General features: G+C 51.3%; 1 protein-coding gene across 1 annotated transcript; it reads left to right on the plus strand.

Moving 5' to 3' along the window:
- Positions 1 to 6437: 6437 nt before the first annotated feature.
- Positions 6438 to 18715, plus strand: ASB18 (ankyrin repeat and SOCS box containing 18). The gene is made up of 5 exons (XM_058028033.1): positions 6438 to 6738; positions 8176 to 8443; positions 15184 to 15682; positions 17229 to 17342; positions 18530 to 18715. The coding sequence occupies exons 1-5, from the start codon at positions 6438 to 6440 to the stop codon at positions 18713 to 18715; spliced, it is 1368 nt and encodes a 455-aa protein (XP_057884016.1).
- The last annotated feature ends 1134 nt before the right edge of the window (positions 18716 to 19849 follow it).

Here is a 19849-nt window from a genome sequence, read left to right on the forward strand (position 1 = left end):
TAATTGGAGCAGTGAAAGGGTTGGGGGGATCAGCAGGAGATGGGAATGGTGCCAAGGAGCCATTGGCACCTCTCAGCACAAAGTTTGGGAAGTGACAGCCGTAATTACCCTAATTACTCCCATCTCCATCCCAAATGCCGCCACTCCTTCCCAAAAAGCTTCTCAGGGAGGGAGGGGGTGCTGGGCAGGGAGAAACAGGGCATGGGTTGGACTCGATGGTCTTGGAGGGCTCTTCCAACCTCGTTATTCTGGGATTCTGTGCAATGCTAACAGGCATCTGGCCCGCCTGGAATCTGGGGGTTTGGTGGGCTTGCAATGGAAGCCCCACATCACCTCCTCTCCCTGGGGGTGGTTTGGGACACACACACGTGGCCCCAACACCTCCCCACCCTCACTGGGTCATTTCTGACCCTAAAGCAGGCCCTGCCCCTTTTCCCGCTTTTCCCAAAATTTGATGTTTCCAACCCCATCCCTGCTCCCTCCAACCCGCCAGCCCTGGGATGTCACTGCCCTGCTGGTGACACCACACTGCAGCCATCAGGGACACCCCAAAGCCCTGTCCCCCCATACCCACAGTGGGGTCAGCTCAGGGGTGGCACTGGGGACAACGTGCTGTGACACATGAGCCCAGGACCAGCTGCCCTGCACAGCACAGCACAACCAAACCCGCAATTTGCAGCCCTTGCCCCACAGGTGATGGGAACGAACGGGGGCAGAACCAGGTGCTTCCCTCCTGGAGCCCCAAGGAGAGGTGGGAGCCCTGATGAACCTGGCCAAGGCCCCACTAATTAACCCTGACAGGCCCAGCTCTGGTGGTGTGTCCAGTGGGAAGGGATAAATCAATCCCCCAGGAATGGGCGTGGGATGGATGGATGGCTGGGTTTGTTCTCCTGCACCCCAGAGGGCAAGCAATTATCTCAGGAACTTTCTGTTGAGGCTGTGCTTGGGAAACACATCCCCCAGCCCATAAATAACCCCCACAGCTGCCTGGCACTTCCAGGTGTCAAACTCTAATTGTGCTCAGGGGTGACATGCAGCCAAGGGAAGGGCTTGTTGGAGCTCGTGGTGGCCTTGCACCTCCCACAGCCATGGCAGTGCTGGAATTCCCTTGGGTTTTGTGTTGCTGAAATGGGATAAAAGAGGTACTAAAGAGTCTCTTTTTCTCCCAGCTCCACGCTCGAAGAAGTCGGGATTCCTCAGCACTGCTTCTCAAGGTTGTTTATTTTCTCTTATCTATAAAATTCTTTCTCTGACCTGCTGAGGTCTGTCCAGCAGGTTGGGTTGTGGCACAGTGACCATTCTCAGGATGTTGTTAGCTTGTTATACTAAAAATTACGTGTACTTTATTCACAATAATTTTCCAAAACCTATCACCTATGTTAGACAATGTGTCTCTACTCTAAACCAATCGAAAAGTGTCACCATCACAGCAGAAGAAGGAGGACAAGAAGAAGGGGAAAAAGAAGAAGGACAGGACACGCCCAGATTCCTCCATCTTGCCTCTTGAACCCCCATTCTAAAACCCCAAAATTCTCCTTTTTCACCCTGTGACAAATTCACTATCACTCTACTCAGACTCTGGTGGCTTGTAACTCCTCACACAAAGTTGGTAGCTTTTTCTATGGGCTAAATCAAAGGCACAGGTGTTTGTGACTCTGTGCCAAGGTCTCTGAGCCCCCTGCCAGGGTCTGGAGTCCTGCAGGGCAGCCAGAGGGATGTCCTGGGTTCTGACAGAATTCCAGCTGGGAATGGGGTGAACCTGCTTCAGATTCCACGATCTGGGGGGAAAGAGCTGGGCTCTGAGTCCTGCAGTGCCCCGTGCTGTGTCCTCACCCTGTCACCCTTCCCAAAACCCTTTTTGGTGGCAGTCCCTGAGGGGTGAGGGTGCCACACAAATCACAGATTCGGTGTCTCCCATCCCAGGAGGAAACCCCACATTTTGGACCCCACAAGGAGCCCCTAGTCCTGAGCCTGGGTGGGGGACACGTGATGAGGGTCAGCCCAGCTGGTTTTCCAGGCTGGCACCCAGGGTGACATTCCGTGAGCACATAACTCAGGGGGTAAATAACTGGGAGGGCTCCACCTTGCAGAGAGGATGTGCCCCAGGACTGAATTCCCAGGGGATAATTAACAGCTCTTTGGCAGGGAGGTGGGGACAAATTGCATTTTTACTTAAGCTAAGAGCAATTTTTTTTTATTATTATTCCTGTAATTGATGGGGAAAAGGAGAAAAAAAAAAAAAGAAAAAGGAAAATTGTGCAGTTATAATTGGAAAGAGTTTGGAGAGGGGTTTATTGAATTATTTACACCTGACAAAGATGAGCCACTATAAACCAACTGCAGCACAAGACCTTTCCACGTTATATAGAGCTGTTAAAGGGAAATGCTTAAATATCATCTCATTTCCAATACAAACTCCACAAAATCAATGCAGCCTTGGGACAAGTTTATATTTCACAGGGCAGCAGCTCCTAAAGAGGAGCAGCAGCATCTGCAGAAGTGTTTGGGGGGGGTTAAAGGCATGTCCCCTCCCCAGGCACAGGCACAGGGACAGGGACATGTGTGTTGGCACAGCCACATAGCTGGGCAGTGCTGTCACATGGAGAGCTGCAAATATAAACGTGGGGACGTGCTGGGCACGGGGTGGCCCTTGGCAAGGTGGCACCATTGGAGCTCACCCCTCGCTGTGCCCGGGCAGGGATGGGGACACAGGGGGCATGAGGGAGCAGCAGCCAGCAGAGCCCCCCTCCCATGGCCCCAAGGTAGGTGTGGGGCACTGGGGGCATTACCAGGGGGTGCTGGGGGGACCCTGCCATCACAGGGACCCCGTTTGAGCTGTCTGGGGGGGCTGGGAGGGGATGCAAGGTTTAAATCAGCCCCTGTGCAATGCAGGAGGCAGTGCTGCAGGCCCCTGCGCCACGCTGGGAACTTCCCTGCAATAATAATGATAATACTGATAACACTGATAACAATGATAACAATGATAACAATGATAATAACAATGCCACGCCTGCTGCCAGGGGCCAGCTGTAAATCGGGGTGGTGGTGCCAGGAGCTCTGCACATCTGGGTGCTTTTTAGCACAGCCTCAGCAGGGCCGAGGCGTCCCCAGAGCGAGGGCTGAGCCAGGTGACAGCAGCACACCTGGGACAGGCTCTCTGCAACCCCTCCTGCTGCTTGTGCCAGGAATGAGCTTTGCCAGGGATGGGGTGCTGGAGCAGGCAGTGGAAGCTGTTATTAATGGGGAAGGGAAATGCAGCATGTTTTGTTCAGGGAGAAGGGGCTGGAGATCCATGAGGGGGAGGCTGCAGGGGCTCATTTCACTCTGGTGTGTTTGCAGGGGCATCCCTGCTTGTGGAAAATCACTTGTTTTTTTTATTTTTAAAAGTTTATTTGTAATAGAATGGTTATAAAAATAGCAATATAATTAGAGTAATAAAAAATTGGGACAATTTGGATTAGGACAATACGAGACAATAAAAAAAAAAGAAGAAGAAAAAAAGAAGAAAGAGTTAAGGATGGTCTGGGTACCTTTTCTGGGCAAAATAAGCCCAAAAAGGACCCACATTAACAGAGGATTAACCCTTAAAAGCAACAGCCTGTTGCACATTCATACACCTCATACATGGTGCATAAATTCCATTCAAACACAGGATTCTGTCTGGGCAGTGTCAGCTTCTTCCTCTGAATCCTGACAGCATCTTCAGGGCTGAGCGAGGTGGGAAGAAGTTCATTTCTTCTGATAATGGAGCAATAAATTCTCTTTCTCTGAAAGATTCAGGTGTCCTGTGGCTGCTATCTCACTGCAAGTCCTTTCTTTAAAAAAAGTATCCTACATAGCACAATTTCTATTTTAACATCATGCTATAACCCAAAACTATATTTAACACACTAATTAAGAGAATTAATACAGCATCACTTTCTGACACAACACATGTAATTTTCATTTGAATATTTGCAGAAAGCCAACAATAAAATACACATTTTTCACACTGCTGAAGTTCGGACGCAGCAGGATGGTCCCAGGCTTGATTTTGGCAGGGTCAGGCACTCAGGGATCACAGAGCTGCGCTGGCAGGGATGTGCCCCAGGCACACAGCAGCGACACAGGGGAGGCTGTGGGGTTTCCTCCAGCACCCAAACTCGCTGCCTGAAGGCAGCAAGGGCTCTACGAGCTGTTGGAACCCCCTTGTTTCCCTTCCACACCCCACCAGGGCGTTCTGCCCCTGCTCTGGGCAGCCCCAGGCTGTGCCCAGCTCTCCTGGCCCCTCTCTGCAGTGAGCCCCACCTTGTGCAGCCACATTTGCCCCAAAGCCACAGCAGCATCCCCACAGCGCTCTCCACACCTCACAGCTCTCAGCTGGGCTGGCAGGAGCCCAGAGCCAGGGTCTGTGTGCCAAGGGTCCCTTTTCTCTCCTCTCCCGCTGTCCCAGGGTATTTTTAACCCTGGCACGGGCCTCCAGTGTTTATATGCAAATAGATGCAGATTGAGAGGGGTCACGGGGAATTAGAGCCCACAGTGTCTGCCCTGCCTGCTAAATTTACCCAGGGAGGCAATCCCTGCCCAGGGAAGGTGATCCCTGCCCTGGCTGCGAGGCAGGATTGTCACCACAGAAATATGTGACAGGGTCACCAGAGAGAGAGGAGAGGGACAGGAGCCAGGGCAGCTCTGGGAATGCCAACCCAGGGTGAATGATCCCTGGCTGTGCCTCTCCCTGCATCTCCAAACCCTCTGCTGAGCCCAGGGATGCCCAGGGGGTTTTCATGCCAGGGCAGTGCTGGAGGAGGTGGCTCAGTCCACACCAGAGGGGCAATGGGCACTGAAAGGCCGAGTGCAGCAAAACAGCAACCAGTGGGGAAAGCAGAGGGGAAAATGAGTGCTTTGGAGGCTCCAAACCAACACAGAGGATAGGCATAGGTGGATAAGCCAGGTGTCCCCAGCCAGCCTTGAGACCAAGGGGAAAAGAAGGAGAAAATAGGAAAAACCACATAGGATGGTCTCAAATTATCTCCCATAAGGAGGGTCCTTCAGCTGGAACCCCATCCCTCATGTGTGATGGTGTTTGCAGGGGTCCCAGCATGAGGGGAGAGATGAGAATCTTGACTCCATGTTTCAGAAGGCTGATTTATTATTTTATGATATATATTACATGAAAACTGTACTAAAAGAATAGAAGAAAGGATTTCATCAGAAGGCTAGAAAAGAAAGGAATGGAATGATAATAAAATCTTGTGACTGACCAGACAGTCCGAGCCAGCTGACTGTGATTGGCCATTAATTAGAAACAACCACATGAGACCAATCACAGACCCACCTGTTGCATTCCACAGCAGCAGACAATCAATGTTTACATTTTGTTCCTGAGGCCTCTCAGCTTCTCAAGAGAAAAGATCCTAGCAAAAGAAATTTTCATGAAACATGTCTGTGACACTCATGGACACCGCAGGGAGATTTTGTGGCTCCAGGACCTGAGCTGGGTGTCACTACAGCCATGCTGGGGACACACACACACACAGAGGGGACCCTCAGGTGGCTCTGGCAGCACGAGGGGTGCTGGCTCAGGGATGCTCAGGATCCCCAGGAAGGTACCAAAATGTTCTCCCAGCCTCAGGCTGGCTCCACACACAGGGAGTTCCAGCTGTGGTGTAACATCCCAAAATGCGCTCTGAGCAGGTTTATCCCCACAGAGCTGGGTGGCAGGGCTGGGAAGGGCAGGCTTTGTCACCCAGAGCCTCCCGGTCACAAGATGCCAGTCTCTATTCTTGTCCCCAGCAGCGGATCTCTCCGGTGACCTTGGGGAAAGGGGAAGTGGGAGCAGGGAATGCTCTGCTGGCATCCAGGGCAGCTTTCTGTCTCCTATACAAGGCACTGTCTGGGAGTGCCAAAGCCCCAGGAGCATTTGTACCTTGCTGCAAGGGCCATCCCAGCGTTCCAGGCTGGGCCAGCAACACGTAGCCCAGATTTTTCCACACTGCAGCCACAGGACTGGAATCTCCTATGAGCACCTTCATGAAAAAAAAAGAATGTAGAGGGGGGAAAATAAAATCCTCCCACCAGAGCTCAGAGGACACAAATAAGGTTATTGGGTGAGAAGACACAAATAAGGTTATTGGGTGAGAGGACACAAATAAGGTTATTGGGAATGGACAGACAGCATGACTAAATTTTTTAATTTTTTTATTTTTATTTTTATTTTTTAGTTTCCTAAACATTAGGCACCGTTTTCCTCCCAGCCTAAACACTTCTGTCTCAAGTTGGACCCTCCAAAAAATCCAGCAATTCAATCCAAGAGGTGCTGCTGCAGCATGGCCCAATGACCACCTGACCCTCATTGTAGCCCGTGTCCATCATGCTCCAGCCCCTCTGGAGTTATAAATACTCCACAACAGAGCCTGGACTGGATTATAATTAGACAATGAGCCAAGAGGATGGAGCCAATGGGCTATAAAAGCCTGGCCATCCCCCCAGGCAGGACCTGCACACCAGGAAGCACTGGCATGAGCCAGGCACCAGGAGCTGGGACAGGGAAGCTGAGGATTTCCTCCAAGTTGGACCTGGAGCATCCCTTGGGACCTCGTGCTCCCATCGCCAGGTTCTACACAGCCCTGGTCACAGGAGACCTGAGGAGCCTGCAGCTCCTGACTGAGAGGTACCACCAAGATGTCAACCTGGTCTTTGAGATCAGTAAGAACCAGCTGGAGTGGCAGGTGAAAAGCCAGGCCTCCTATGGACTCTCAGGTACTTTTCCTTTGAAGGAAATGAAAATGAAACCAGTGGGTATTTACTAACCCTGACCAGGAGAGGTGCCTTAGGTGTGCCCAAGGTTTCTGGTTAGCCCACAGCTCTGGTCATTAGTATTCATCACTTTTAATATTTTATTCTCTTCTGCTCCTACTAACCCAGTGGAAGTGTAAAATCTGTGCATCCACATGATTTCTTCAGGCTGGGGTCAGGCATTCTGTGTTTTGGGAATGCTCTCAGGAGGGCTCACAGCCCAAATTCCTGATGGTCCTATCAGGAAGGATAAGATGCCCTGAGGTGAGGTTCCCCATGGCCCCAGGTGCTCAGGAGATGGTCCAGGAGGTGCTGGAGATGCTGGGAAACCCAGTTCCTCTCTCTGGCTCATCCCAAAGCCAGCACATCCAAAATCCAGCCCTCCATCACCCTCCCACCTGCTTGGGAGCCTTCACTCCCAGCAAAGTCAGCTTTTCCTTTCCTGGGGAATTCCTGAGCTGCCTTTATGTCCTGCCAGCCACTTGGACATGGGGCTGGGTGCCCTGCTCGCCAGCAGGGCGTTGGTTTGCCCACCAGATTCCATCTGGAATGGCGCTCCTGGATGAGCACACACTGAGGGGGATTTGTTTCCCCTCCTGCCAACTGCAGTCAGAGCCACCGAGCGCAACCAGCCCCTAAAGCTGCCAGAGAAAAATGGGAAAAGAGGAGTCAGGAGCTGCCTCAGGCACCAGGCTGCTGGGCAGGGGAGGGAATGCAGGGGCAGGACTGGACCAGGTACAATCAGAGCCCTATTTATTGTATTTGCTGGGAAATACCCTAATGAAGGCAGGAATGATGAATCTGACTCCATGTTCTCGGAAGGCTAATTTATTACTTTATAATATATATTATATTAAAGAATGCTATACTATACTAAAGAATACAGAAGGGATACTTACTGAAGGCTAAAGAGATAACAATGAAAACTCCTGACTCTCTCCAGAGTCTGACACAGCTTGGCCCTGATTGGCCAAAGAGCCAAAACAACTCACAGCAGAGCCCAATGGAACAATCACCTGTGGGTGATCAATCCCCAAACACATTCCACATGAGCACAGCACAGGAGAAGCAAATGAGAGAAGAATTGTTTTCCTTTTCCCTGAGGCTCCTCAGCTTCCCAGGAGAAAAATCCTGGGCAAAGGGATTTTCAGAGAATGTGCATGCCACACCCATTCAAGGGTGTGACACCCCATTCAGAGGGGTGAATGCCATTCAGGGGGTGAGTGCCACACCCATCCAGAGATGTGAGTGCCACACCCATTCAGAGGGGTGAGTGCCACACCCATTCAGGAGTCTGAATGCCACACCCATCCAGAGATGTGAGTGCCACACCCATTAAGAGATGTGAGTGCCACACCCATCCAGGGCTGTGAGTCCCACAGCCATTCCCGTGTCCCGCAGGGCTGTGGGCTCTGGAGGAGCGCCTGGAGCTGAGCTCCCCTCTGTGCCTGGCCGCCCGCCACGGCCACCCCGACTGCCTGCGGCACCTGCTGCGCCGCGGGGCCGACCCCAACCTGGCCCCGGGGGGAGAGGCTCCCCTGCACCAGGCCTGCCTGGGGGCGCACAGCGACTGCGTGGAGCTGCTGCTGGAGTACAGGGCCCAGCCCAACCTGCTCAGCGAGCGCGGCACGGCCCCGCTGCACCTCTGCACTTCGCGGGACTCCCTGCGGTAAGCACGGCACCCACCCGCTGCTGGGGCTGGCACGGGGCTGGGACAACGGGAGGTGTCCCTGCCCTGGAATGAGGTGGGATAGGTTTGGCTTTGAGGTCCCTTCTGTTGTAGTTGAGATGGAGACAGATGGAGATGCTCTGTACTAAAGCAGGCAGCCCCGATGATGAGGAGGAATGATGCATCTGACTCCATCGATATCAGAAGGCTAATTAATTACTTTATTATCAGAAGGCGAATTAATTACTTTATTACACTATATTATTCTGTACTATATTATTCTATACTATATTTCATTGCATCCAAACTGAATCTGCACAAGCACCCGACTCAACTGCCCAGAATCTCGTGACTGCCAGCCAGCAGTCCCGACACACACACATGGATTCAATTGGCCAATGAATCAAAACACTCACACCAGAATCCAATCACCAATTGCCTTCAGGTAAACAGCCTTCCACAAGGCATTACACTTGTGAACAACAGGAGGAGCAGCAAATAAGAATTGTTTGTTTTTTTCTCTGAGGTTCAGAGAATGTGAATCCCAGAGATTTGCTTGGGAAATTGGGCCTTGCTTTTCTCTGTGAAGAGAAATGTGGCCACAACACTCCATTTCCAGATGGCTTCAAACTGGTTTTATTCTAGCAGGCGTGCTTTTTATACATTCTTACAAAGCTCAGAAGTTCACACTTTACTCATTGGTTAGAAGAGACAAAGTGATTATTTACTGTGTTTGTAGGGAATTCCCAGACGAAGGAAGGAATGATGGATCTGACTCCATGTTCTCAGAAGGCTAATTTATTACTTTATCATACTATATTATATTAAAGAATACTATACTAAACTCTACTAAAGAATACAAAAAGGATACTTACAGAATGCTAAAAGACAATGATGAAAGCTTGTGACTCTTTCCAGAGTCCCAACACAGCTTGGCCCTGATTGGCCAAAGAGCCAAAACAACTCACAGCAGAGCCCAATGGAACAATCACCTGTGGGTGAACCATCCCCAAACACATTCCACATGAGCACAACACAGGAGAAGCAAATGAGATCAGAATTGTTTTCCTTTTCTCTGTGGCTCCCCAGCTTCCCAGGAGAAAAACCCTGGGCAAAGGAATTTTTTCAGAGACTGTGAATGCCACAATTATTGGAATAGGCAGTTGCAGGTTTCTCTTATTTATTGTCTTATTTATTCTCTTATTTGTTCTCCTATTTATCCTTCTTTCTTTCTTGGTTTCTATGCCAGTGACCTTGGTAGGAAATTCTTTCAGGGATAATTCTTTCAGGATGGATCCCCTTATCAAACATGGATCCTCTTATCAAACATGGATCCTCTTCTCAAGCTTCTTCTTGGCTCACAGAAGTTGCTGTAAAACCTCTTCCACCCAAACCTTCCAACCCAAACAGTTCTGGCATTCCGTGTTAACCTTGCTGTGCATCCCCTGTGCGCACAGCCCAGGAGCTCTGCCTGTTGGAGGCAAAAAAGATGAAGCACAAAAAGGTGCCATGATCCATGGCAAGGCTTCCCACACACTCCCACATCTCCCCACTGCCACAGCAGAGACAAAAAGGGCATTTTGGTGCCAGGCACATTGCACGGCCCAAGTCTTCTTCCTATGGACAGCCCAGCCTCAGCCTTTCCTTCCTCCTCTTTCCTGGCTATTTCCCCTAAAATCAGCGTGTCCTGCAGCCCAGAGCCAGCACGCTTCCCCAGGAGATGCTCAGGATGGGTTTATGGGTTGTGGAGCAGTGCTCCCACCCTCTCACCCCACACAAGCCATGTAGGGATCCCCCTTGGTTCACAGGCAGGGCTGAGCTCCTCCAGGTGCACCCACATCCCCCCCTGCATCTGCATCACACAGATGAGCATAAAAATTGCCTGGAAAAATATGAAAAAGCACAGAAAAATATGTTTCTGTAGGACTTTAGGTGCCTGGATAGCTAGACAAATGGAACCAGGATATTTTGCTTTTTTCTTTTTTTTTTTTCTTTTTTTTCTTTTTTTTTTTTTTAATAAAGAGCTCAGCCACTTGATATTATCCTGATGAAACTGCTCAGGGCCACAGTGAATTCCATCACCTGTCAGCTTCCCTGGAAAGCCAGCCTGTCTTCCATCCTCTGCCCTCCAGGCAGGCAAGAGTACCTGGAAGCAGGTGGTGAAAGCAAGGTTCCAGCATATCATGGGCAGGGAGAGAGTTCTGGAGAAGGGAAGCAGCCAGAGAGGGAAAGGTTTGATCCCTGCTCATCAATAAGAGCCTCTGCAGGATGTCCAAAAATCAGCTATTAATCAACTCCTGGTGCAGCCAAAAACATCCGGGGATGAATCCAACACATCCTTGGTGCCGTGAGGGATGGAAGGAGCGGGATGGGAGAGGGAGAATGCTGCAGGCAGCTCTGGCTTTAATTCCTTTACCTGAGCGCCTTTTCCACCTCCAACCTCATCCTAAAACCCCAGTGCTTCCCTGATTTTGGGCTTCTCTCCCTAAAGAGATGGGGCCACCAAACCACCCCAGGGCGTGCAGAGGATCTCCTGGACCACAGAGGTCTTTGCTTCCAAGCTTGGGGAAAAAAAAAATAACTATTTTATATAGACGCATTAAAAAACGGATCTGCTCTCACTGATTTGCATGTTCCATTCCCTCGGAAGGCAGAGGGGGATGGCAGCACAGCCACCAAGGGGATCAGACAGCCCCGAGGTGGCAACAGCTGAGTTGTAAGGCCTGGAATATTGGGGCTTTATAATGGAAATGCTGCGAGCCCCTTAACTGCGGCGCCCGGCGCTACGGGGGCTTCTACAATAACTGAGCCAACTCCCTTGAAAGATCAAAAATTAATAGACATTTCAGACAGGGTTTGAGGTTTCGACCACTGCTTTTTCAATAGCAAAGACTTTGCTAAAGTTAGAGACTGAGGAGGTCAAGCTTTGGGTAACACAAACATTTCCTCTTTGATTAGGGGGAGACTACTTTACCTCGCCTCCTTTTTTTTTATTTTATTATTTTTTTCGTCGAGTAGTAGATTTTAGGTCATCCTTAATTTTTTACTGACAACAAAGAGCAGGTCATTGACCTACATAGAGAGCTATTTTATTTTTCTCCCTCTCGATAACAATGGCCAGAACACCTATGTGCCAGGTTCCTCTGTATTCCCATATACTCGGCAATTCACCATGGGGGCAGGACTTAAAACCTTTGAGCCTCTCAGTGACTGGGATAAAAAAAAATTATCTGGGCTTCCTTCCAGCCATTTGAGCTTCAGAATCCATGAGATTTCAACAAAAAGGATATCAGAGCTTTAATCTAGGAGCTTTTTGAAGAGATGGAAAAAAAAAAGTTCCAGTAAAGTTCAGTCTTACCTTCTTCACTTTAGGAGCTGTTCATGCCAACGTCGGCCTATTTAGTAGAGTTCCTCTCCTTGACCTCTTTTTTACAGCCGAGATAATTAACATGGTGGGGTAAGATGAGTCTCTAAATTCACTGCACTCTCTCCCTGGCGCTCTCCCTTTTCCCTCTTAAAGCTGGGGATGATTAAAGGAGCCTGCCTTTATTGGCACCCCGAAAAAAAAAATAAAATAAAAATAATTGAGGGGGAGAGGAAGAGCCTCGGCGGCGGGGAGGGGAGGGGAGAGCGGGCGTGGGCCTGGCAGGGATGCAGGACACGGCTCCTGCCTCTCATCACGGCAGGGAGGGATGCTGAACATCTGCAGAGCCCTCCTCCAGAGCTCCCTGCATGTCCCAGGCTCCCCTCGAGGCCAGGGAGAGCCTGCCTGGAGAGGAACTTCCCTTCTCCAGCCTCGCACGGGAGGAAAGAGCTCGGCAAGGAAGGAGCTCTGGGAAGCCAAGGGATGGGACAAGAAGGTGTCACCCCCACTTGCAGCTGAGCAATTCCCTTCTCCGAGCCTTCCCCCCAGCCTGGGAGCTGGAATCAGAGCTCTCCAGCTCCTCCAAGCCCCCAGAGGTGAGGGCTGGGGGATGGAGGGTGGGATGAGTCCATGCAGGAGCTCAGGGGCTCCGCGCGAGGAGCACCGGGATGGGGAGCAGCACCAGGGACGGGGGAATGGGAGGAAGGAGCAGGAAACAGGAGCTGAGCAGGAAGGCAGGAGCCCGAAAAGGCCAAGGCAAGGCTCCCAGACTCCAGGAGATGGGGACTGACCCAGAGGAGCACGCTCCAAACACTTTCCAGCTGTTCCAGCATCATCCTGGGCAGCTGTGGGAATGCCTGGGGCTGTGGGAATGAGCGGCACTGCAAGGGAATAAAAGCCCAGGGATATGAAAAGCCAGCATTTAGCATCATCTAGTGCTAAACCTCATCCTCTGCTCTGTTCAGCCTTGCTAAATACAGCACTCGGAGCGTTTGGAGCCATCGTTTTGGGAACCTGGGCAAGAGCAGCTCCTGGCTGGGTGCTGACAGAGAAGTGAAGAGCCCAGAAGCAGCCACAGGGCTGGCCTTGCCCTCTGAGACGTGACAAAATGAGGGCTTTCACAGATAAACCTCGGGGATGGGAGGGAAAATCAAACAGGAGGTTTTTCCTTGAGGAATCTGGAGCCTGAGTGGGTTTTTGGGACTTTGGGAACTTCCCTGCAGCCTCCGCTGCCCCAAGCTCCTGCTCCTCCTGCTGGCTGTTCTTCACATCCCATTTCTAACAAATCCCACTTCCCCAGCCTGCTGGCTTTCATACCAGCCATAAGGAGGGCAATGGGCACATCCTGCCCTGACTCTGTGATGGGTGAAGAGATTAAAAAAATCAATCCCAAATCATTTTCTCCCATTCCATTTGATCCAGGAGCTCAGAGCAGGGAGCACCAGCACCACTCGCCCCAAATTTAATTTACCTTAAGAGGTGACTTGTCCAGCAAGGGGTTGTCACCCATCACCTGCAAATTACTTGGAAGTGAGTTTAAATTAGTCAAAATTAGGCACCAGGCTGGATGGAAAACAAACTTACCTGTTTTGCCACGGAATTTCTGCTGAGATAAACAGAAAGCTGAACTCAGTGTGCTCTTTCAGTATCCCCAGAAAATTGTAGAGGAGTCCTTGAAAAAGCAGCAAGCCATTGCTGGGCCTTATTTAATGGGATTTTAGTCCAGTCTGGTGGCAACAACCAGGCTGAGAATGAAAATACAGGAAGCCAGAAATGCTGGGGAAGTGTTGGAGCTCATGAATTCATCAATAGAGATTTTAGAGTTTAACCAGAGCATCTACCCAGAACCTGCTGATGCCCAGATATCCAAACAGGAGGAAAATGATCCTCCCAGGCTCCCACCTTTTCCATTCAGTGGAAGAGATCACTCCTTGCTCATAACTCCCAAGAGAATTATCATAATCAGGGCCTCAAATTCCCTGCTGACAAGGATGGCCAAGACCAATAAAAGAGACCAAGAGTCTGAGTGATCCCCTCAACAGCAGCCAGCAAGCCCCAAAAAAGCCTCAGGGAGACAAACCACTCCTGTAGAAAGGGATTCAGCATCCTAGTGCAAAAAATGAAATTGGTAAGTGGGGGCCTGAGGATTTTGGCAATGGTACAACCCCACCTAAATCCACTCTCAGGCAACCACAGCCCAAGCAGAGCATATGTGGTAGAGCCTCTGGTGAGGGCTGGCACCCCTGGGAGGTGCAGGAAAAGATCCTGAAGGGATTTTTCCTGGTATCTCAGGCTTGAGGTGCACAGGAAAAGCAGCTCAGGGAGGTGTTTGTAGATTCTGCACTGCCAAGGACAGTGAAAATCCCCCCAGCAAACCCTTGTGGAGGTGATGAGGCAGGTCCACAAAAAGTCAAGTATATTGTTATTAGTATTAGCATTATTAGCATCATCTCATTATTTTATTATTGATATTTTCCCCACACTCATTAGCATTCCCCTGGGCCAGGAAAAACAAGCAATATCCCGGTGCTGTCCTTCCTCCCTGAGGTTCCTCTTCTTCTCCATTCCTGCTGCTGGAAGGATCAGGCTGGGGCTTCTCTCTCTCTCATGCTGCTTCTGTGTCAGCCCTGATCCTCCCCCAGGGCTCCAGTGGCACCTGAGCTGACAGAAAAGATGAAAATTAGAGAGGCAGGAGGGGGTTAAAGGTTGGTGCTCCTCCCTTGGACTCCATGATCCTTGTGGGTCCCTCCCAGCTCAGGATATTCTGTGATCCCGTGAAAACACAATCCTCTGGAGCAGGAGCACAACTCAGGTGTGGGGTTCCTCCAAAGGGGAGGGAAAACACATTTTTATATCCAAGCAAGTGAGGCTAGGGTGGTCAAGGTGTTCAGAAATGGTCAGGGATGGTCAAGGATGGTCCAGGACACTCAGGATGGTCAGGGGTGATCAAGGTGGTGAGGGATGGCCAAGAACGGTTGAGGATGGTCAGGGTGGCCAAGGAGAGTTGAAGGCAGTCAAGGATGGTTGAGAATGGTCAAGGTATTCAAGGATGGTCAAGGCATTCAAGGATGGTCAAGGCAAAGGACAGTCAAGGATGGTCAAGGATGGTCAAGATGGCTAAGGACAGTCCAGGATCGTCAAGGAGGGTCAAGGTATTCAAGGACAGTCCAGGATGGTCAAGGATGACCATCCATGCATGACCCTGGTCAAGGGGCAGAGGGAGATACTGCCGAAACCACCACTGCCCTCACTGTGGAGTGCATCAGGGCATAGTGCCACCCTCCCAAAAATCCCAGCTCCAGCATGACCTCCCCCCTCACCCCACACCACCATCCCTCATGTCTCACCCCACACCACCCCAAACCCCTTCCCACAGGTGTGCCAAGCTCCTGCTGCTGCACGGGGCGGCCGTGGAGCTGCCGAGCGAGGTGGGAGGTGACACTGCCCTGCACGTGGCCGCCAGGCACCGTCTCTGCCACCACGCCCGCCTCTACCTGCGGCGCTGCGCCCACGTCGACGCCCGCAACGCGCGCCAGGAGACGGCGCTGGGCGTGCTCTGCGGGCAGGCCCCGGCCCAGGACGACCATTCCCTGCAGCTTTTCCAGCTGCTGCTCAACCACGGCGCCGACATGGAGGCGCGGGACGAGAGCTGGAGGCGGCCCCTGCACCGGGCCTGCGGGGCGGCCAACGCCGAGCTGGTGCGGCTGCTGCTGCGGCGTGGCGCCGACGCCAACGCCATCGACTACGACGGCGTGTCCCCGCTGGGCTGGGCCCTGCAGGCCGCGGCCTCCCGCCCCGAGCTGCGGCCACACCGCACCGTGCAGCTGCTGCTCAACCACGGATCCCAGAGGATTTGGCCGTCGGCCTTCAGCAAGGTACAGGCCCCAAAATGACTCCCAGAAAATTTGGCCCCATGTCTTCAGAAAGGTACTGGCCCCGAAATGGCTCCCAGAAAATTCGGCCCTTGGCCTTCAGAAAGGTACAGGCTCCAAAATGGCTCCTAGAGGATTTGGCCCTCAGCCTTCATCAAAGTACAGGCCCCAAAATGACTCCCAGAGGATTTGGCCCCAGGTCTTCAGCAACATACTGGTCCAAAAATGGCTCCCGGAAAATTCGGCCCTCAGCCTTCAGAAAGATACAGGCCCCAGAATGGCTCTCATAAAATTTGGACCCAGGCCTTCAGAAAGTACTGGCCCCAAAATGGCTCCCAGAGGATTTGACCCTCGGCCTTCAGAAAGGTACCAGCCCCAAAATGGCGCCCAGAAAATTTGGCCCCAGGTCTTCATCAAAGTACCAGCCCCAAAATGGCACCCGGAGAGCGCCTGGCACCTGGGGGGTTGAGGTTGGGTGTGGTTGTTAATTGTTGTGGTGTTGTTGAGGGTCCCCAGGACGAGGTGATAGAGGAGAATTGACTCCAAGTTCTCAGAGGGCTGATATATTATTATATATCATATCATATCATATCAATCACATCATATTATTATATGAAAATTATATACTCAAACTACACTAAAGAGAGAGGAGACATCAGAAAGCTGAAACAGGAATGATAATAAAAAAACCCATGACTGACCAGAGTCCCGACACAGCTGGACTGGGATTGGTCATTAAGTTAAAGCAATTCACGTGCTGGGTAAACAATTCGCCAAATCACATTTGCTCCATGGAGCAAATCCGTGGAGCACAGGAGTATCCATGTCTGTCGGGGTCACTGCTTGCTGTGGTGGATGGATGGCTCCATTTTTAGTCCTGGTTTTCCCAGGAATAAAATGTGCTTTTGGCTGGAAATTTGTATAGGTTTATTTTCTTTTAATTGTGCTTTAAGTATTGCAGTCCAGAGGAGCAAAACATGGAGTAGCTGAAGCTTCCCAGCTTCCCAGGAGAAGAAATCCTGGCAAAGTGATTTTTCATAAAATGACAGGGACAGTTGGGAGATTTGGGACATCTGAAGGTGGCAGGGTGGGAGAATTTGGGAGAGCTTCCCAGTCTGGGCAGGGGCTGGGGAGTGATGGAAGTGAAGGCCCAGCAGAAGGGCAGGATGGAGCCAGTGTGGCTCAGAGGGGTTTTTCCCTGCCTAGGGAATATCAGAGACAGGCTTGGCACATCAGCTGCCTCGTGGCTCTGCGTTCCATTGGTTTTACACCAAACCATAAAGAAAATATTATCCTGCCATGTCAGGCACAAGCCAAAAATGTAAATAAGGAGCAAGGGCTGCATCCAGAGGAAAAAAATGCCTCAGCAGGGTGGGACTTCCCACTGCTCCAAAAGGCACCAGGAGAAACCCCACGCCTGCCCCATCCCAACACGGGGCTGTCCCAGCCTGGAGCGGGCTGGGGTGGGACAAACCCCGGCTGCAGCAGGTGGGTGTTGTCCCCTCTGGCCCTGCCTCTCTGTCTGAGCCCTCCCACCATCCCTGGACAGGTGCTGAGATCCTGTGCAGCTGTGCCAGAGGTCATCGAGGTGCTCTTCAACTCCTACTCCCAAATCCCGGTGTCCCAGGAGTGGAGAGAGGCCGTGCCACAGGAGGTGTTCCAGGTGAGGCAGCCCTGCTGCTTTGAGACCCTAGGAGGGGATTTTCCCCACAGAATTAGGGTTTGTTTTCCCCACAGAATTAGGGTTTGTTTTCCCCCAGACTTGTTTTTCCCCCCCACCCAGACTTCACTGGGACGGAGGAGAAACAAAAGGAATTTTCCCTAGAGCAGCACCACACACCTGATCCCTCCAGGCTTGCATCCCTCCACCTCCACCATGCTCAGACCCCACATCCCTGCCCCAGCCTGCCATAAAATCCACTCTCAGCCTCTGGAAGTGAGCCTGGAGCCAGAGCACTTCCCAGCAGGAGCCCACATCTCTCCTTTTGGTTGGAAAAGCTCCTCCTTGGATGTGCAACAGGTATAGGCAGCCCACTCTGGGGTGATTTGGGATGACTCCTGGCCCCACAGGCTGTAAGGAATGGCTGGAATTCTAACAAAGCCTTCACCATGCTCTGAGGAATGGGACAAAGGATTTTATCCCCCCAGATTAAGGAAAGGCTGAGGCGGCACAGCCCAATCCTGCTTTGTTTCCCAGTCCCCTCAGGGGGAGGCTCTCTTCTCCATCAGCTTTCTGTGGGATGCTGCTGCACCCTGCCCGAGACTGGCTTCCCCCAAGGTGCTCCCACAGGAGAACTGATGTCCACAAGGTCCCAATTGCACAGGACAATTCCAGTCCACAAGGTCCCAATTGCACAGGAGAATTCCAGTCCAAAAGGTCTCAGTTCCACAGGAGAGTTCCAGTCCTCAAGGTCCCAGTTCCACAGGATAATTGCAGTCCACAAGGCTCCAATTCCACAGGAGAATTCCAGTCCAAAAGGCCCAATTCCACAGGAGAATTCCAACCCACAAGGCTCCAATTCCACAGGAGAATTCCAGTCCAAAAGGCCCAATTCCACAGGAGAATTCCAACCCACAAGGCCCCAATTCCACAGGAGAATTCCAACCCACAAGGCCCCAATTCCACAGGAGAACTGCAGTCCACAAGGTCCCAGTTCCACAGGAGAATTCCAGAACCCCTCATCCACCCTTTCCCTGTGTCAGTTCCCCATGCCCACAGCCACACCTGAGCTCCTTCCCTCCAACCCTTATCCCTGAACACCTCCAGCTTCCCTGGCAGCCAGGAGAGGTGTGACCCCAGGTGGCAGAGCTCCTGTGGGTGGCACTGTCCCCGTTGTCCCCTCCCTGCAGCAGCACCAGGCGTTCTACGAGTCGCTGCTGGGGCTGGCGGGCGCGGCGCGGAGCCTGCAGCACCTGTGCCGCGCCACCATCCGGGCACACCTTGGGGACAAGTGCCACTGCCTCGTGCCCCTGCTGCCCCTGCCCAGGGCCCTGCAGGAATTCCTGCTGCTGGAGCCCCGGGGAGTGGTGCTGTGAGGGGGCACAGCCGGGAGCACATCCACGGAGCTCAGGAGCATCCCTGTCTGTCGGCGTCACCGTGGTGGGTGGATGGCTCCGTTTGTAGTCCTGGTTTTCCCAGGAATAAAATGTGCTTTTGGCTGGAAATTTGTATAAGTTGATTTTTTCCCCCCTTCTAATTGTGCTTTAAGAAGATTACAAAGAGTGATAAAATGATGAGTGGCTGGTAGGAATAATGCTGATTGTAGAGGATCCCTGCAAAGCAGCGGGGGCTGCTCAGGTGTGGGAAGGGAGGGACAGGGCAGGGGACACAAAATCAGCCCAGGGGACCCAAAACAGCTCAGGAGATCCAAAACAGGGGACCCAAATCAGCTCAGGAGATAGAAATCAGCCCCGAGGACCCAAACCAGCCCATGGGACCCAAAACAGGGGACACAAATCAGCTTAGGGGGACCCAAACCAGCCCAGAGGACCCAAAACAACTCAGGGGACCCAAATCAGCCCAGGGGACTCAAACTAACCTAGGGGACTCAAACTAACCCAGGGGACTCAAACCAGCTCAGGGGACCCAAACCAATCCTGGGAATCCAAATCAGCTCAGGGGACCCAAACCAGCTCAAGGGACCCAAATCAGCCCAGGGGACCCAAACCAGCCCAGGTGAGCATCAAATCCCCTGGGATAAATCTCCCCTGGGAGTGGCACAAGCAGAGGGGCTGTGTAGAAGCCCTCAGCAGGATGCAAAGTGTAGCAGCATTAATAAAGACCCTAAATTTGATTTAAATTCGATTTTTTTTAAAAATGTAGGAGCCGCCTAGAATGTTGTGGCTGCTCCATGCACAGGGTGACACAGTGTATTTACACCTGAGTGTGGTTTGGTTAAAAAAAAATCCACACAAAATTATATGTATTGTATTTTTAATATATGAATATACATAGTAGATATAATTGTGTGTGTATAAATTCATATATATACATACATACACATACATACACATATATACATATATACACACATATACCCATATAAATAAAAATATATATTAGATATAAATGTGTGTATATATTCACATATGTATACATGCACATACATGTATATATTTGTAAATAATTATAGAGATAAATATATAAATTTATATTTTTCTATAGCTATA

Source organism: Melospiza georgiana, chromosome 7, assembly GCF_028018845.1.
Source record: "Melospiza georgiana isolate bMelGeo1 chromosome 7, bMelGeo1.pri, whole genome shotgun sequence".
In the NCBI taxonomy this organism is placed as follows: domain Eukaryota; kingdom Metazoa; phylum Chordata; class Aves; order Passeriformes; family Passerellidae; genus Melospiza; species Melospiza georgiana.

What these genes read in the sequence shown, in the direction of transcription:
- ASB18 (XM_058028033.1), top strand. Translation starts at nt 6,438, where the DNA reads ATGGGCTATAAAAGCCTGGCCATCCCCCCAGGCAGGACCTGCACACCA. An exon ending in ACTTCGCGGGACTCCCTGCG is followed by an intron (nt 8,444 to 15,183) that starts GTAAGCACGGCA and finishes CCCTTCCCACAG; the next exon opens with GTGTGCCAAGCTCCTGCTGC. An exon ending in GGCCGTCGGCCTTCAGCAAG is followed by an intron (nt 15,683 to 17,228) that starts GTACAGGCCCCA and finishes ATCCCTGGACAG; the next exon opens with GTGCTGAGATCCTGTGCAGC.